Source organism: Catharus ustulatus, chromosome W, assembly GCF_009819885.2.
Source record: "Catharus ustulatus isolate bCatUst1 chromosome W, bCatUst1.pri.v2, whole genome shotgun sequence".
NCBI classification, from domain to species: domain Eukaryota; kingdom Metazoa; phylum Chordata; class Aves; order Passeriformes; family Turdidae; genus Catharus; species Catharus ustulatus.
The window spans coordinates 5297591-5316274 of NC_046261.2; the positions used below are offsets into that span (position 1 = coordinate 5297591).

The window sequence follows — 18684 nt, forward strand, 5'->3', positions numbered from 1 at the left end:
GTCATAACACAATTGATTTACTTGGAAGTAAACCGCAAACACTGACTTCTTCTTTCCCCCTACCCATACTGTACAGTTACATTGATCACATGTGGGAATGGGTACTTGGTTTGCATTTCTTTTCTGGATGTTGTGAGCAACTGTCTCTGACTGCCCGTTCCCATATCTTACTTCGATGTTATAACATGCTATTTTCACGTCTAATTCACAATTTGCATATCAAGTGCAGTTAAAGGTACAATACCCGTCTTTCCCCCTGTTGGTGGAATTGGTTGGGGCAGGGTGTGCTGGGGTGTAAATCCGTGGGCATTCCCCGCACTCATTGTTGGGGCTTTGTTCCACAGGGCTTGTGGAACTCTTTGGGTATGCGTTAATCGGTTGGTAGGCGACTAGGCTCAGGTTCACTAGGATTCTCTATAGTCGTACTTCTCTGCCTTTGCCTACGCCCACTGGGTTGCATCCAGTGGTGAGGTAAGCCATCTTCTTGGCAGCAGTATTCTTCTGGGGACCAACGCCCAAGTCGAGCTGCATGCTACCTCTTAAAAACACCCTACCTAGATAATTTGACTGTGTCTGCCCCGCAGGGTGCTTTATTCGACTTTTGACACTCGACTGCTAAAATTTGAGCCCCGCACTCTAGTTTTCTATTAACCCCGTGATGGTACAAGACTATCCACACTGGAGAGTCTAATTCAATGAGATTCAAATTAGTGGCAAGTATGAGGAGTTCGTCAGTCAGAGACAATTCTTCGAGACACTTAGTACACAAGCCCCTAGGTCTAGTTCTTTCAATACAACGTGTGACCCAAACCCCACGACAAATTTCACACCTGAAATAGACAAATGGAAAACATGCACATCCGGGTATTACACACCTTATTTAATCTCTATTTATTTACTTGATTGGCGCAACTTTATCTTGAGATCCCCTGGAGAGGAAACAACTTTCCACTCGTGTGTCTCCTCCCTTGTCTTGATCTTTTTCACCCGAGAAGCCTGTGTCCAGCCCTTTTCTGCCATCCAGACTGCTGTGTCTGTGGTCAAAAGGACAAGAAAAGGACCTTCCCAGTGAGGAGAGAGGGGGACCTCTTTCCAGGTTTTTATAAGGACCCGATCTTCCGGTTTGATTTTGTGTATGGCGAACCCCAAAGGAGCATTTTGTGTTATAATTCCCTGTTTCCACAATGTCTGCAAATTTTTATTTATTGCTATTAGATAGGGTTGTATTTGTCCATCCTCTATTCTAGGATGTCCCACCAGCATTCCATGGTCATAAGGCATTCTATATAACATTTTAAAGGGAGACAACCCTGTTTCAGAGTGGGGCATAGTTCTGATATTTAATAATGCTAAGGGAAGACATTTCAAAGGGACATTTTTGTCTCTATCATTAATTTTGATAATTGTGCTTTTAATGTCTGATTCATTCTCTCGACTTGTCCCGTACTCTGGGGATGCCACAGGGTATGATATTCCCACTGAATTCCCAAAGCTTCAGCCAATTTTATAATAATTTTTGAGGTGACATGCACTCCTTGATCTGAGTTTATATAATTGATTATTCCATATCAGGGAATAATTTCCTCCAGAAGAAATTTCGATACGGTCTGGGCCGTAGCTCTAGAGCTCTGGAAAGCCTCCACCTAATGAGTCAATTTGTCTACTAGTACTAGCAAATCTTTATATCTTACCACCTTTGGCAATTCAGTAAAATCCACTTGGATCCTTTCAAATGGACAGTATGCCATAGGGTAACTTCCCCAGATTACCTGTTCTGTCTTGGCTTTATTAACCTTTTTGCATACTAGGCATCCTTGTACTTTTTGTCTAGCCAGTTTATAAATCCCTTTACACCCAAAAAACCTCAGAAACTGCTCTGCCAGGGCCTGGGATCCCCAGTGAGTCTGCAGACGTAGTCTCCTTAGAATCTTTCTAGTGTAGTCCTTAGATATTAACTCCCTGCCGTCTGGTAATCTCTACTTACCTTCTTCCAATGTTCCCCCTATCTTTTTGTACTCCTCAATCTCTTTCTGGGAGGGACAAGAGGGGTATTCCAAAGTCCCGTCCTCTTTGAATTCTGGGGTACTTATCTGTAATAGTGTTGCGCTTTTGGTTTTCTTATCTGCTAAATTGTTTTCTCATGTCCGAAACTGTATTCCAGCTTGATGCCCCTTTACATGCACAATTGAGATAGCCTCTGGCTCCCAGATAGCCTCTAAGATTTGCTTTATTATTTCCCCATGAATTAATCCTCGTCCTTGAGTATTTATTAATCCTCTTTTTTCCCAAATTTTCCCAAAAGTATGGACTACTCCAAATGCATATCTCGAATCTGTAAAGATCATTCCTTTTTTCCCTTTTAATCTTTTTAATACCTGCAATACTAATTCACATGCCTGAGCTGACCAGCTCGCAGAGAGGTCCTGATTCCCCCATCTTGCCATCCACAATTGCATATCCCAACCTTCTTTTTCCCTCTACCACTCTCACTGACCCATCCACAAACCATTTTTCTCTTCCCTTCTTCTTTTACCTTCTCACTATACCCTTCACTTCACTGTTTGCAATAACTCAAAAGGCCCAGTAGCTGCCTTATTTCCCCTTTTTGTTCGTGGGGAGGGCAGAGCAACGATCCCTGCTACCCTTTCAGTGTCTAATTTCTTTTTCCCCTTTATTAGCTAACGTCCCATAAGTTTAACCTCAGGTTCAGTAAACTGTAATTTTGATTTGGAAACCTTTAATTCTTTGTCCCTTAAGAAATTTAATAATTTTTTGGAACTGGTTCTTACGTCCTCTCCTCTTGGACCTGCTACCAGTAGATCATCTATATATCATAATAACTTGACTCCTGAGGGTGGAGTAAATTTTTTTAGTATTTTCTGCAAAGCTTGCCTAAACAAAACTGGTGACTCAGTATATCCCTGAGGGAGGACTATCAGCACTTCCGGATTTATTTCAGCATAAACCTTCTCAGACATTTTACACAAAGATATCAGTTTTGGACTCTGTTATTTATCATTATATTAATTTGCAATTCCGGTAGTAGCCATCAAATATCTTCCCAGTAAATTACAATCACAATGAGAAATCAGAAACTCATGCTTTTCAAACCCATCTCACACATTCAGCAAAACTCTCACGGCCTTCCCCGTATTACTTTTATTTTCTAAAACTCACACAAAAAACTGTTTACCAGAGCCAGTCGCTGTCTTGTCACAGTCTAAACGCAGCTCCTCCCCCACTGGTGCTCCCAGCAGGCATGGCCAGCAGCATCACAGGCAGCCAGCTGGGGCATCCTGCAGCCTCACAGGGCCAGGGCATCCTGCAGCATCACGGGGTTGGGGCATCACACAGACTCACAGGGACTAGCAGCCACTGCCGCACCTGCTTGGGGGTGGCGGGATCAGGCACTGCCCGGTACTGAGTTCCCGCAGCCCCACAACCCCCACCAGCCCCCACAGGCCATGATCCTTGGCCCGCACCTTCGTGCTTGGACTTGCTGCTCATTGCCTCACTCATACCTCTGCACCCTCCCTTTCAACCAATTCTGTTTCAACACACAAACACTATCCGTCTACCTGCTGTTATCGAGACCCCTTCTCGACTGCCTTTATTGCCTCCTTTGCTCTGGAAGTGGAGGACACAGGGGACCTGCAGCTGGCCCTTGGGTCAGCTGACAACACTGGAGGACAAGACGGGGGAAGGTGCTGAAAAACATCCCAATCCTCACCATTTTCCTCTGTCACATTCTCCTAAAAGGTTACCACATGCTATCCTTGTATGTTTCCTTACCATGTTTTCATGCCGGGATCCTCTAATTCTGAGCGGTACCGTACTTGAGTCTTAATTTCTTTATTCGAATTTTACCAATCTACTCACTTCGCACAGAGAACCATTCCGTGGGGTTTTTGAAGGGTCTTGAGTTCTCTTTTCCCTTCCTGGACTTACCTAGTCCTGGATCTAAAAGGTTTACCAGCTCCCACTTCCTGGGGAACGTACCCTCCCTTTTGGTCCTCCCGTGACCAACCCCCAAAACATCTTTAGTTTCAGGCTTAACACATGAGAAAGAGTTCTACCACGTTACGTTCGCTTCCCCTGCGACCGACCACGTCCCTTGCCGGATAGTGGAACTGCGATCTTGCGGTCCACAATCGCTCTGTGATAAGATCACATATCACACATGCACTCAGTCACACCTCACTCAACCACGTGATACTTACGGTTCCTTTTCCTGCGTGGATTCTTCGTGCATGTCAAGTTTTATGAGAGAAAAAAATTTGCCGCAGTTATGCGAGAGTTCAGATCCCCCTGTGTTTACAAATGCCGTCCTGGGCACTCCGTTTTTATACAGTTTTTCTGGCCTGGGGCAAAAGTCCCTTTGTTTCTGCCATGGATTCCCAAATTCATGTAGTTTCCTTTTTCTGCCGTGGACTGGACAAAAACAGGTTCGGTGCAGCGATGAATTTTGATGTGTGCAGATTTTGGTTTACTGGAACTGGGTATTGAAATGTAGGTTTTCCTGAGGACCCTGGTTATCTTGATTGGTGGTGATTATCAAATCCTCATGGCTGGGGAGTTTCCTGGACTGTTTCATAACGAGTTACCTCTGTTGAGGCTGGTTCTATTAACTTGCTAATTGCGACTTTGTTACCATCTGCAGTGCTGGAATCCAGTGAAGCAACCTTTCTCCTCTCTGTGGCTCAGCGTACCTTAAGTTCCTTTATTAAATTCTTTATTTCTACAAACATGATTTATCTTTCACAAAACACGAATTACTTTATAACATATATCACAGGTGTCTCCTGGCTGGCTCTAAGTATTTTCTGATGTATATCGATTTCACTTAAATGATTCCATATGTGTATTTTAACTATTTCTGAATGTTAAGCAATCAATCTTTGTCAACTTCTAATCCTTCTACTAAGCTATCTACCTTTATCGGTTACATTCCTAACCTCTAGCTTCTAAGCTCTCTAAGATATCCCCTAACTTGTTTCCCAAACATACAATTCTCTAGGTTGTAACAGAATACTATGGTTCAGAGGGAGTTTTGGAACTGGGGAGGCTGGTTTCCCGTGTTGTTTCCTTTGTTCTCTCTCTGTGCTGTGTGGTCCAGAGGGGAGTCTCCACCATTTTTGTCTGTGCTCCCCAGTACAATTAGGGGGACCTCCTCCACATTTGTGGGTGGGGATTGAACTGTTTTCTTTTTGTCTCTAAGAACATGTGGTCGTCTGCAGAGGGCAGCATCTTGAGGGGAGGGCTTGTCTGCTATTTTCCTTTTGTCTTTTGAGCCACATGGTCATCTGCAAAGGGCACCATGTTAGGGGAGGTGTTTCTCCACCATTTTAAGTTTCTCCTTGTTCCTGGGGAATCTGTGAGACCTTAGCAACTTTGTAAATAGTGATTATTACTGTGTTTTTTCCTGCCTGTTGCTATTTCGTTTTTTTAAAAATAAACTGGTATGTTTTCATTTGTATCTACTTGTATTTGTTTCTCCTTATTGGTGGAAAGAGATTGGTTAAAACTAAAGGGGAAGTAATTCATTTTGAAGTGTCTACCCCCTTAGGTTGTCTTAATTAAAGACATCGGCTTACCACAGAATGTAAAGCACAGATATATTCCAATGTGACACTGTAACTCATGTCAGTTTTGTTGCTTCTCATAGCTGGAGGTTCTGGTTAAATGTTTTTATGATTTAAATTGCAATGTCAGATCTGGAGTTGTGATAAATGTGTTTAGGTGATGGAACTGGGTTATGGTAGTTCTTGTCAGAAAATTGTTGCTCAGTTTCTTCTTTTACTCTTCTCAGTCCCTTCTCCCTCTGTGTTTCTCTGTCCATTTTCTTTCATTTCTGCTGTTCTGCATTTGCCCTGTCTCCTGGTCTTAAAGGGTGCTTTTTTATTCAGTGTTGAGAAGAGATTGAGGAAGATACCTTTGATATTTCTTGCTTTTATCATGTTGAGGTCTAAGTCTTAAGGCTGAGTTTAAGTTCTGAGTCTTGAGTCTCATAAGGTAAGAATTAAATCCTCTGTTCTTTTTCAAGGAAAATTCAGAGGCAGTAAGATCATCTACTTACAGCACTTTCAAATGGAAGGACTGATAGCCTTTACTAAACTTTTCATAGATTTTAATTGGCAAAATGCATAAATCAATGAACAAATAAAAATAGATTAATAAACCCCAAGGGATGAAATCAGATTAATTTAAAAATCCCCACAAAGGCACAAGATATATAGGAAAAATACCTTAAAATGGGTGCATCGTGTTAATCTTATCCTAAGAAACACTGAAGAGAAAATATTGATATAATATTTTTACCAAAAAGAGGTAAAAATAAAAATCTCCTTAACACCAATGTAGCATTACTGTGAAAAATGAGGTTCACTTTAATGATAGATTTTTAAAAGTTTAATAAAAGACAATAAGAGACAAACAATAAAGCAAAAGGTTATAAGGTTATAACGGCTGGGTGCTTGCCATTCAGCCAAGAGCACACAATAACTCAGAAAACACTTTTTTAAATGCATCAACCTGTTGTATATTCATAAACCTTCATGCATTATTCAAAATCACCCCCCAACCTGTAAATAAACTTTTTTTTTTTTTTCCTTGTGGCCCCTTGTCTGCCCACTCCCTGATAATGGAGATCAATAAATTCCTTCCCTGGAGTTCTGGTGTTCATCACTCCTATCTTCATCCAGATAGGATAATCCAAAAATGTGAAGAATTTTCTGATTATCTTTTTACCATTCTTTGAGTTAGTTACATGAACAAAAGCTTTTTACATCACCATGTTATAGTCCAAGAAAAATATATATTTATCACACTACTATTTCTAAGTTTTGTTACAGTAATTTCACGAATACAAGCCGCACGGAGTATAAGCCGCATACCCAGTGTGTTGGCAATATTGATGTCTTTGTCAATAAATAAGCCGCACCTGGAATATTAGCCGCACTTTAGTTCGCGGCGAACTTTCACAAAGTCGTCATTTAGTAACACAATCGCGGGATCGCCGGGGCTTACTGGCTTACTGCTGACCTTGGAAACATCGTTTCCAAGTGAAAAAAGACACAGACCATAGCTGCGGCAGCACCCTTTATTTACAAGCCGAAAAAGACACGAACAATAGTGTGGTCATTTTGCGAGCATTCCCAATGGATCTGCATTGCCTTTAAACAGCTGCTCAGCCGCGCGGGCAGGCAGCTGAGCTCCGAGCGGAGCCACATCTCCGTGCTGGCATAGCCACCCCACTCAGCCCCGCGGGCGAGCGGCCGCTCTCCCCCTCTCCCTGCGGGGCGAGCGGCCGCTCTCCCCCTCTCCCTGCGAGCCAAGTGCCCGCTTCATCCCTCTCCCTGCGAGCCGAGCAGCTCCCCCACCCCTCTCTGTGTGAGCCCAGCCAACCCCGCAGCTGCACAAGACTGAAAACAGTTTAAAAAGTACAGAGAAATATCACACACTTTTATCGAACTGCCGAGGTAACTCGCCGAGGTAACTCACCCAGATAACAACCCCCACCCCTCAGTAACGCCGCCATCCACAGGCAGGCAATAAGCTGTTATCTGATTGGTTCATCGTCGGAACAACGGGAAACCATGGATTTCAAACTGTTTCGGCTCGGGACTGGACTGGTATGATACTAGGTAAGGGCAGATATCACATTTTTGTTCATAAATTAGCCCCACCCAAATATTAGCCGCACTTTCGGGTTTCCACCAAAATTTTTGTCTAATTGTTGCGGCTTGTATTCGTGAAATTACTGTAATAGCAAAACTAAAAGAAACTGTATTCATTCAGCAAAGTTTTCCAACATTATGCATATAGTATTCATTTCAATATTTGCGAAAAGCCAATAATATAATATGTACTTATAACAATTAAGAAGTAGGCATTCTTTATTTGGCCAGATGCAAGAGGGGATATTTCCTCTGAGATATTGTGCATGCTGAATACAGAAAAGCTCCTGATTATATACTATATTTTACATACAGATTCATTGATTTTCCGAGAATAAACATATGTGTAATAATCATCTCCCTAAAATCATTAACATATTTTCCCTCCCCTTTATGCATGCGTTCTGTCACGGGGGTGTCTTTGGTGGTCCCTCGTGGTCAGTGGCCTCAAAGTCATACATGGCCACCCAGTGAACTGGTAAAAGTTGGCACAACTGGACTGGTTGCTTTCCAGTTCTTTTTCTTACAGAATGGATGCTGTGCAGCTCCATAGGCCAGTGGTTTTTGAAGAATAAGCATTGTGTTAGCTCACCAAGTGCAGACAGTTTTTCATCTGGCAACAGTATGATGCTGTGGTAATGTGTTCTGTCCAGTATCACATCTTTTGTCTGCCTTTATTTTTCCAAGAGGCAATGAATCCCATTAGGAGATTTTTTTTTTTGCTTTTCCTGATGCTTTTCAAGACTGCAGCCCAACTCATCTTTGCAGCTTACAGGAAAGTCCAGCCTTTTAAGATTCTCAAACTTCTGTTGGAAAGTGGGTTGTGGTGGGTTGACCTTGGTTGGACATCAGGTGACCACCAAGCTGCTCTATCACTCCCCAGCTGGACAGGGGAGAGATAATAAGATGGAGAATGACTTGAGGGTTGAGATAAGGCAGTTTACTAAAGCAAAAGTAAAAGGTTGTACACACACAAGCAAAGAGGAAACAAAAAGATTTGTTCTTTACTTTCCATCAGCAAGCGCTGTCCAGCCATTTCCCAGGAAGCAGGGCTTCAGCATGTGTAGCAGTTGCTCTTTAAGGCAAACACTGTTAATAACAAATACTCCCCCTTCCTCCTCCTTCTCTTAGCTTTTATATCTGAGTTGACATCATATGGCATGGAATATCCCTTTGGTTAATTTGGATCAGCTGTCCTGTTTGTGTCTCCTCACAAGATCTTGCCCTCCCCCAGCCCATTGATGGGGAAAATGTTGGAGACAGTGGTGATGCTGTTCCAGCACTGCTCAGCAGTAGCCAAAACACTAGTGTGTTCTCAACACCTTTCCAGCTCCCGGTGCAAAGTGCAGTACTGGGAGAGCTGCTGTGGGGAAATGAACTCCAGCTCAGTCAGACCCAATACATGGGCACACAAAACATTTCTCTAAAACAGCAGCTATGGTGGAGTTTATTGTCTTTGGGAAAGCAAAACACTTTCTTCTCCAATTCATCAGTTCCTTTAAATACAAGAAACACTTAAAGTGAAAACAAGTTTTATTCTAGCAAAATAAATACTCCTGTTTATGAAAATGTACTGTATTATAGCTTTGCTTAATTCTGGATACTTATGAAAATACAAATGAAACTCAGTTTCAATTTGTCTGTGACTGGGATTATCTTTTGAAATGCATGGACTCTCTGACAAGGTGATTTCCCACATCAGAATTATGTTTCTGTTCATAATGTCAGTTGAATTGCACTTTCCTCTGATTCTTCCTTCCCAGAGAGCATGATTTGCACTGTGAAACTTTTTTCTTTTTGCAAAACAGAGAAGCTATGTATCATCCCCTGTATTATTTGTACAGCATTTTCATTTCCAATCTGTGGGATATCACTGGTCATTCATAGATCTCGCATGGTAATCATGCAAAATATTAGATTGCATTCCCACATTTTTTTGGGGTTCAAACAGAAATTCACAATATATGAGAGGACTGGCAGTACTTTGGTCTATTATGACAGTTTCTCTTCTCTTAATTCCATCTGTGTATATAATATAATGAAGTGTAGCCTCCCTTTTTTCTCTTTTCCTATTGCCACACCTTAAAAAACAAACCTGCAACTACTTTGGGAAAGGAAGAAAATGAATTTAACAAGTGATTAAGAACAACATGAGGGAAGTAAGACTAGGACAGTCTGCCCCAAATGTAAGTGTGAGCAACTGTACTACTACCATGAAAGTTGGCCATTTTCCTGTTGTAAAACCCATGAAGCAGTATCCTGGAAAACATCATGATGCAGCTTTATTGTGTCTTCAGGGTGACTTCTTTCCTTAATGGATTCATTTCCCATGTGCAAAACTCAATTCATCCTCTAACAGCCCCATATTACAATAATAAAAGATAGAGAAGATTTTTCTGAGCACATTTGCTTTGCAGGTGCTTTAACTAGAGCTCAGGGTTAATTGCATGTGGTGGGTTGACCTTGGCTGGCTGTTAGATGCCCACCAAGCTGCTCTATCACTCCATCTCCTCAACTGGACAAGGTGAAAAAGTATGATGAAAAGTTCATGGGTCGAGCCAAGTGCAGGGACATCACCCAGCAATTACTGCCATTGGCAAAACAGACCTGACTTTGGGAAATTAATTTAAATTATTGCCAATAATATCAGTATAGGATAATTAGAAATAAATCCAAATCTAAAATACGGCTTCCCTCCACCCCTCCCTTCTTCCCAGATTCAATTTCACTCCCCACTTGTGTACCTCCTCTCCCTGAGTGGTGCACAAGGATGGGGAGTGAGGGCTATGGTCAATTCATAACCCTTTGTCTTAGTTGCTTATCCCTCCTCATGCTCTTCCCCTGCTCCAGCATGGGGTCCCTTCCATAACATACAGTCCTTCATGAACTGTTCCAGCATGGGTCATTTCCACAGGGTACAGTCCTCCAGGAATGGACTACTCCAGCATAGGTGCTCTCCAGGGTCACAGGTCCTGCCAGAAGACCTGCTCCTGCAGGGTCACACTTTCCTTCAGGAAACATCCACCTGCTCCAGAGTGGGGCTCTCCATGGGTTGCAGGTAGGTATATGCTCCACTATGGTCTTCCATGGGCTGCAGGGGGAACAACCTGCTTCATCGTGGTATTACCAGAAATTGGTAAAAATGAAACTCCTTAATACCAATGTAGCATTAAGAAACAGGCATACTTTATTTGGTTGGATGCAGGAGGGGATATCTCCTCCAAAATATTGTGCATGCTGAATACAGAAAAAGCTCCTGTTTATATACCATATTTTACATGCATATTCATTGATTTTCCCACAATAAACACATGATAATCATTTCCCCAAAATCATTAACATATGTCCCCTCCCATTGGCTCATACATTCTTCTGTCATGGGGGTTTCTTTGGTGGTCCCTGGTGGTCGGCAACCCCATATTCATACTTGACCACCTGATGAACTGCTGAAAAGTTGGCATAACTGGACTGGTTACTCTCCAGTTCTTCTTGGTCAATGTTTACCATGATCCTACAGAATAAGCATTGTACAGTTCCATAGGCCAGTGGTTTTTGAAGAATAAGCATTGTATTAACCCACTAGGTGCAAACAATTCTTCATCTGGCAACAATGGTCTTCACCATGTACCGCAGGGGAATCTCTGCTTTGGCACCTGGAATACCTCCTCTACTTCATTCTCTGGCCTTGGTATCTGCAGAGTTGTTTTTCTCACATTTTTCTTGCTTGTCTCCCAGCTGCTGTTGTGCAGCAGTTTTTGCTCTTTCTTAAATGTTATCAGTGTTGCCATCAGTATCACTGATTTGCTCAGCTTTGGCCAGAGGTGAGTCTGTCTTGGAGCCATCTGGAACTGGCTCTGTTCAACATGGGGGAAGTTTCTGGCATCTCCTCACATAAGCCACCCATGCTGCCCCTCCTGCTACCAAAACTTGCCATGTAAACCAAACATAGTGTAATAGATCAGCAACCACTTTTGGCTTTCAGACTTCATAGCTGACTTCTCATCAATCAAAGCCATGGAAGGAGCCACTTCCTTACCTTTTTTTTGTCTTTTTCAACAGTTACATTGCAAACCAGCAGAAATTAGAACGTATCAATGACAATGAAGCTGGATTTTATGTTGGACTTAAAAATTTGTGAGTATATGGAATAATTATATTTTTTTATTTCTCATGCAGAAACATTTACATACCTCATGAAAGAGTAGGGCTAACATTTTGCATTATAGAAGACAGCTGTAGAGCTTGCAGTTCAGCCTAGTTATTTCATCCACATTCTTATTTTTAAAATTATCATTATTCTTTTCATTGTATTTTAAATTATTCTAAGTTTTATATATTTTCACAGGACTGTGGTGGATTCAGGCTTAAGGTTTGTGTCCCATCAGGCATTTGTGAAAAACGTCAATCTACAATATATGTGAGTAAGGATAGCTTGTCTTCTAAGTTAAAACTCTCCAAACCTTGTTAACTCCCTTCTGTCTCTCTTCCTGTTTCCTTAATATAAAATGTTTTTACTTCTTATGGCTTCCTGTCATTATGGGCATGAAATAGTACATGTATGGTAAGGAATCAGTAGATCATAAGAACATAATGTGGAATGGCAAAAAGACCCATTCAGCTTATTATCCTGCCTCTAACAGCGGTCACTGGCCGTGTCTGTTTCAGTAACTAGCAGAGCACAAAGGAGTGCGTATCTCTACTGAAAGGAGTGCATCTCTCTACCGAGTCATTTGGTGGTGAGAGTATAATGTCCATACTAAATGCATCATGCTTAGTGACCTGGGTTTGACTTTGGACTTGCTCTTGTCTGATTTTGTGGGCTGAACATGTTTTAGCAGCTAGAAGTGCATTTGGTCCATGCATTGGGTACATCTAATATATTTTGACAAGTTCATGCTCATTCCTGCTACTCATATGGAAAATTGTGGTTCTAGTCCTAGAAAACACTGAGATCATGTGTAGGGCTCACTGTTTTAGCCAAGTATTCAAGTGTCCTTAAGTCCGTCCATCTTTATTAGATACATTTATAATTTAATTACAGTAGTTTCACGAATACAAGCCGCACGGATTATAAGCCGCACCCCCGGTGCCTCGACAATGTTGCTGTCTTTGTCAATAGATAAGCCGCACCCCGAATATTAGCCGCACTTTCGTTCGTCGCGAGAATCCGTGCGCAGCTTTCACAAATTGGCCAATTAGTAACAGGATCGCGGCATAGCGGGCTTTACTGGCTCGGGGCGGGGCCAGGAAGGCTCGGCCCGCTCATGGTTGCCGACGGGGCCGGGTGGCCCAGCTCAGCGCCACGGCTCGGCGGGGCTGGCCGGGTGGTGCTGCCGCCGCCGCCGGGCTCGCTGGCCCCCCTCTCCCGTCAGCACCGCCCCGCTGCCGCGTTCGCTCGCCCGGCTGGCAGGGCTGCCGCCGCCGGGCTCGCCGCCCGCCCCGCTGCCGCTTTCGCTCGCCCCGCGCCTCGCGAGCGCCGCGCCCGCCCCGCGCCGCGCCGCTTTCGCGAGCGGCGGCGCTTTCGCGAGCGCCGCTTTCGCTCGCCGAGCGCCGCTTTCGCGAGCGCCGCTTTCGCTCGCCCCGCCGGCAGGGCTGCCGCCGCCGCCACCAGGCTCGCCGGCCGCCCCCTCCCGTCTGCACCGCCGCCGCGTTTCCTCGCCCTGGCCGGCACTGCAGGCCCCCGCACCGCCGGGCTCCCCCACGCTGCTGGCCCCGATTATGCTGGGCTTCCCCCGCTGCCAGGCAGCCCCACCCGCCGGCCTTCCTGCTTCTGCCATGCTCCCCTGCACTGCTAGCCCCAGTTCTCCCGGGCTCCCCCGCCATGCTGGCTCAGGCTCTGCCGCCCTCCCTGCCCCGCCCTGCTGGCTCAGGCTCTGCCGCCCGCCCCCCACACTGCTGGCCCCGCCTCTGCCAGGCTTTCCCACCTCAGCCGGGGCCGGCCGGGCTCCAGCTTGGCTTGGGGCTGCCGCGGGCTCTCACTTCCGTGTTGGCAGCTTTTAGAATTTTGTTAATAGATTAGCCGCCCCGGAATATTAGCCGCACTTCCGGGTTTCCACCAAAATTTTGGTCAAATTGGTGCGGCTTGTATTCGTGAAATTACTGTAAGTCTTTGTGTTTAATAAAGTTCTAATGAGATCAAGAAGATGTAAGGCCAAGCCTCAGTCTTGTAAGATGACTAAATGCTTTCTTGTAATATGGAAGAATTGTTAAATTTGGCTTAGGACTTATTACTTTGTAAATAAAATGGACTGACTTTCTGTATCTGTGTTTTCCAAGGAGTAGGAATTAGTTTATGCAAAGAAGTGGGCATGAATATGTGAATTCCCTTATACAGTAATTGCTGTCCTTAATGTGGAACAAACACTGGAAGAGTATGAACCATATTTTGCTGGCCTCTGAGGGTTTTACTTCATATACACCCTAATAAAGTAAATTGCTTTGGTGAATTGCACTTGGTGAATAAGGGAGGTATGTTCCAGAATGTGTTTGTGTGTCTACCTGTGTGTCAATTTCCCAGTGAATTATGATTGTATAAGATGAAATTCCATGAAGTCAAGTGCATATGCACTATGAAAATGCACGAGAAATCATTGTCTAAGTGTCACAGTTGCAGAGAAATGTTTAGTGGCTATATTGAAACAGAATCTCAACATGATGCAGCAGAACAAAGCAAATTCAGTCTATGATGAGAAGCAATTTTGTGTTAGACTTTTGCATCTTTACTATTACTATTTACTATTACTTTAGCTGCTGGTAAGGCATCATTGAAATACTATATACACATTAGGACACCAAATCTACTCATCTAGAAAGATATTTGAAAAGAGCAACAGAGCTATAAGGAGTTTGTAAAGAAAATAATTTCAGAATAGGATGAGAAGTCTGAGTTTGTTCAATTTAGCAAAGAAAAGAGTGAAAAAGTATATGCATCTTCAGATTTTTAAAAGGAAGGTGATTATGAAGAGGAGAAGAACCAGTTTTCTCCATAATGATGAGGATAGGAAACAATGAGTTTAATTTGTAACAAGGAAGATAGATATTTGGAAAACCTTCCCAGTTGTATGGGCAAGTAGACACTGCAAAAAATAACTGAGAGAGTTGCCTGGATCCTCTTCATAGTCTTTTTTTGCCTCTTTCTTTAAGAAAATGAGGCTCATGCAGTCAGAAAGTGTCGTTGTCCCCAGTGGTTGATTATAACCAAAACTGATATAGGTGAATATGTTTTGTGAAAATTTGCCACTAGGCAGAACATAGAGATTCTATTAGGCATCCAGTTTAAGGGAAAAATATCGTTGTGCTTATATGTCCTGTTGGGAACTAGACAATCCATGTGGACAAGATGTCTTTAACATATTTAAGTTACAAGAAAAGCTTCAACTGGAGCACACAATAAAACATGGAATACATATCTGTTGGTATGCAGAGTTTATTAGAACTCTAGTTTATGAAACTGCTTGTTAGAAACAAATTAATCTGACAGCTGTTATGTTGATGTACATGAAGTTCTGAATCGGGTTGTTATGAACTAGGAGCTTGTTCAGTCTGACACTGTGGTTTCTTTGTTGGAGAATTAGTAATCTTAGCAGACACAGGATAACCCAAATAAGACTGAAAATAGTAAATGGTGCCATCTTCTCTATATATACATATCAAAGCAGTTAATATAGATATATTTTTTGTCTAGGCTGATCTATTATCCCATTAAAAAATGCATTTGTTTGTTCTCACTGGGAGGCCTTCATGCATGTTAAAATGTTTCTGGAAATCCTGGTGAATCATTGCTTGTTATCAGCAATAAAACTCCTGTTGACTGCACTGGGAATGAAATGCAGATGCAGTTGTGATTGTGATAGTGAAAACTATTAAATGCTAAAATAATTTTGCTTTGCCAGAGTGATTTCTGAGCACAGGACTTTGAAAAGTCTTACATTTTATTTTAAAACATAATTTTGTCATTATTTCATAAAGAAGACAAACTCCAGTCACTTTTCTGAGAACTGATATCTGTATGAGCTTTAATTTTGCTAGTCATAGTACTATAATTTTCTTTTTCTTACATGAGAAGCCTTTTAATGTAGTTAAGAAGCTTTATTATAAGAATATAACATTTATTTTATGAATCATATAAGAATGTAGAATTATAACAAACTTATTAACACATATTTTCTTTAGCCTTTTCTTTGTCATCACTTTCTTTTGTCTTCCAAACTTCCATAGCCCAAATATCTTTCTAGAGTTATGTATGATGACAGGACGTGAATAAAATATAAAAAATAGAAAGAGAAATATTCCAATAGATACAACTTAAATGTAATAACCATTTTTATCTAATTCTGTTATTCTTAGTGACTTCTGACTCAAATTATAAACAGTCACATTTAGCAAGCTATTCACAGAATATGCTGAGTTGGAAGGGACCCCCAAGGATCATCAAAGTCCAAGTCCTGGTCCTGAACAGGACCATCCCCAAGAGTCACATCATGTGCCCAAGAGTATTGTCCAAATGCTTCTTGAAGTCTGTCAGACTTGGTGCTGTGACCACTTCCCTGGGGAGCCTGTTCCAATGCCCAACCACCCTCTCGGGGAAGAACCTTTTCCTAATATCCAACCTAACCCTCCCCTGGCACAACTTCAGGCCATTCCCCTGGGTCCTGTCCCTGGGCACCAGAGAGGAGAGATCAGTGTCTGCTCCTCCTCTTCCTCTCACAAGGAAGTTGTAGACTGCAATGAGGTCTCCCCTTAGTCTCGTCTCTCGGGCACATGATGTAACTCTTGGGGATGGTCCTGTTCAGGGCCAGGACTTGGACTTTGAGGATCCTTGGGGGTCCCTTCCAACTCCGCATATTCTATGATTCTGTGATTCCATTCTAAATGCCTATAAAAGGTGCAACTTTTACCCCCATAATTTCTTCAAAAATGATCTTGTACTCAGAGATCAAGGGCTGAAACTAGGGAGACTAAATGCTGTGTATTTAGTCAGAGGGTAGGGAGAAGAGATTTACTCTCTGTTTTAAATGCTATGTAACTTCAAAAATGGAGCCCCTATGGCACATCTATAATATCACATAAAACTCATGGTATTTTGGCTCATAATGCTGGTTTGCACTACACTACTGTCAGTTTTGCAGTTTACTACTCTCACTATCTTAAATTTGTGGACTCATAAAACTATAGAAAATAAGCATTATTTTGATTTGGCAAAAACATTTTTGTAGTCTTGGAAAGGGGAGCATTTATGATTCAGATGAGCATTTCTTTGCTCTGCATAACAGGAGAGGACTTTTCACTTAATTACCACTGGAAAATGCAAATGCTTAATTGACATAAAAAAAAGCAAAATACAGGCATTTTAAATTTTTGCTTTTGATCTTTCCTCTGGATGCATATTGCACATTTAATTTGAATACAATCACTAAAAGCCTCTGATATCAATGTCTGCTGTTATATGAGTATGGAGTTTGGCACAGTATCAAAGAAAGGAATACAATAATTTCACTTATAAATAAATTAAGCATATAATTAACACCTGGACTTTACATAATACCTGTGGAACACAATTAAATCTACTGCTTTTCTTTAATGAACACAAGTGCTTTAAGTGAAAATATTGACCCCTTGTTGAATTTGATTTTAAAGAATGTATTTAGACAGAGGTTGGATTCAAATCCTTGAAACTCATCAAACTGTAAAAAAAGACTGGGCACTATCCCTTTCCAGCTGAAGTTAAAGGAATAAGAGTCTTTTAGAGACGGTTTGGGGTATTCTTTTTTTTTTTGAGAGACATAAACTCTATTGGGAGTCTTAGAAGCATCCCTAATTAATACGATTTTTCTGGTTTTCCATAGCAATTTATCCAGAAACAAGCTCTCTAGTTTGTCCAAGAAGCCTTTTCGCCATCTGGGTTTGTCTGATCTGTAAGTTGTAACTTTTCAAAACAAAGTTTATACTTAGAAGTTTGTTCTTTTGAAGTTACAGGTCCATCAAATATTCGAAATTACATTCTGATCCACAGAAGGCAGTAAATATGTAGCCAGTGACATAAGTGCAGAGAGATTTTAATTTCAGGCTTTCAGAAAAGATCAAGTGTATGTTTTAACAGCAGTTTAAAAACCAGTGCCATCATCATTTCAGTGAAGTCTCCAAGGCAAACTGCTCTGGAAGATGTGCTCTGAAGTGGAGAATTGCTCAGGGAGCTTTCTGAAAACTGGCAAGCCTGTGAAGCTAGTGCAGAGTGAGGGTGCCCCAGCCTCTGCCCAAAGCAGGAAGTGTTGAGACCCTGACAAGCGGCAGCTCTGCCTCAGCATAGGCAGGAGCAGGAGTGAAGGCAGCCAACTCCCACACAAAAGCAGCCCTCAGGCAACCAGAGTGGATAAATGGCACAACGCAGCAGCAACTCGTGGCATGATCACCCTACCAGCTCAAGAGGCAAGCTCAATTAATGGTGTCAGAAGAAACAAAGCTATGGTTTCCACTTGCCACAAAGCCATCGCCAGAAGGCATGTGGAGACCCAGAGAGAGTTCTCATGTAAACATGCAGCTATCCAGGTCTCAGGCTGCAGGGAGTGCCAGATCCTGTCCTTGGTATCCAAGGGCAGCAGACACAACACTTGTCTGTGAGGTGTGACCAGATGGATGATCTGCCTGGTGGCAGAGCTGAAAGAGGAAGTAGAAAGGTTAAGGATTATCAGGAAGTGGGAAAGGGAGATGGACTGGTAGAGCCACTCTCTCCCATCCCTGAGACAAATGGACACATCATAAGAAGCAGAGGATCCCATACGCCCTTGCCACCAGGCAGCAGGAGGGGACCAAAGAGACAAGGGAGAATGGAAATGGGTCCCTGCTTGGGGCAGCAGTCGAATTGCCTCCTGGCCTACCTCGCCTTCACAGGTACCCCTATACAATATGTATGAAACTCTGGAACTTGAGGGCCAGGACTATCATGATTTGGATGAAGGTCCATCCAGGTTGGAGGGGTTGCCTAGGGTGAGACAGTCAACCCCATGCATCA

At 42.6% G+C, this 18684-nt stretch overlaps 1 protein-coding gene across 6 annotated transcripts in view; it reads left to right on the forward strand.

The window, feature by feature from the left end:
- LOC117005044 (BDNF/NT-3 growth factors receptor-like) overlaps nt 1-18684 on the forward strand; it is a 333795-nt gene that overhangs the window by 30259 nt on the left and 284852 nt on the right. For 4 of the 6 annotated variants that reach the window (XM_033076269.1, XM_033076272.1, XM_033076270.1 and 1 more), the window contains exons 3-6: nt 10591-10734; nt 11736-11810; nt 12022-12093; nt 17522-17590. In XM_033076269.1, the coding sequence (XP_032932160.1) occupies nt 10591-10734; nt 11736-11810; nt 12022-12093; nt 17522-17590 (360 nt within the window). The remainder of the gene's footprint in view (nt 1-10590; nt 10735-11735; nt 11811-12021; nt 12094-17521; nt 17591-18684) is intronic. The other 2 variants (XM_033076273.1, XM_033076274.1) reach the window with 1 other exon arrangement.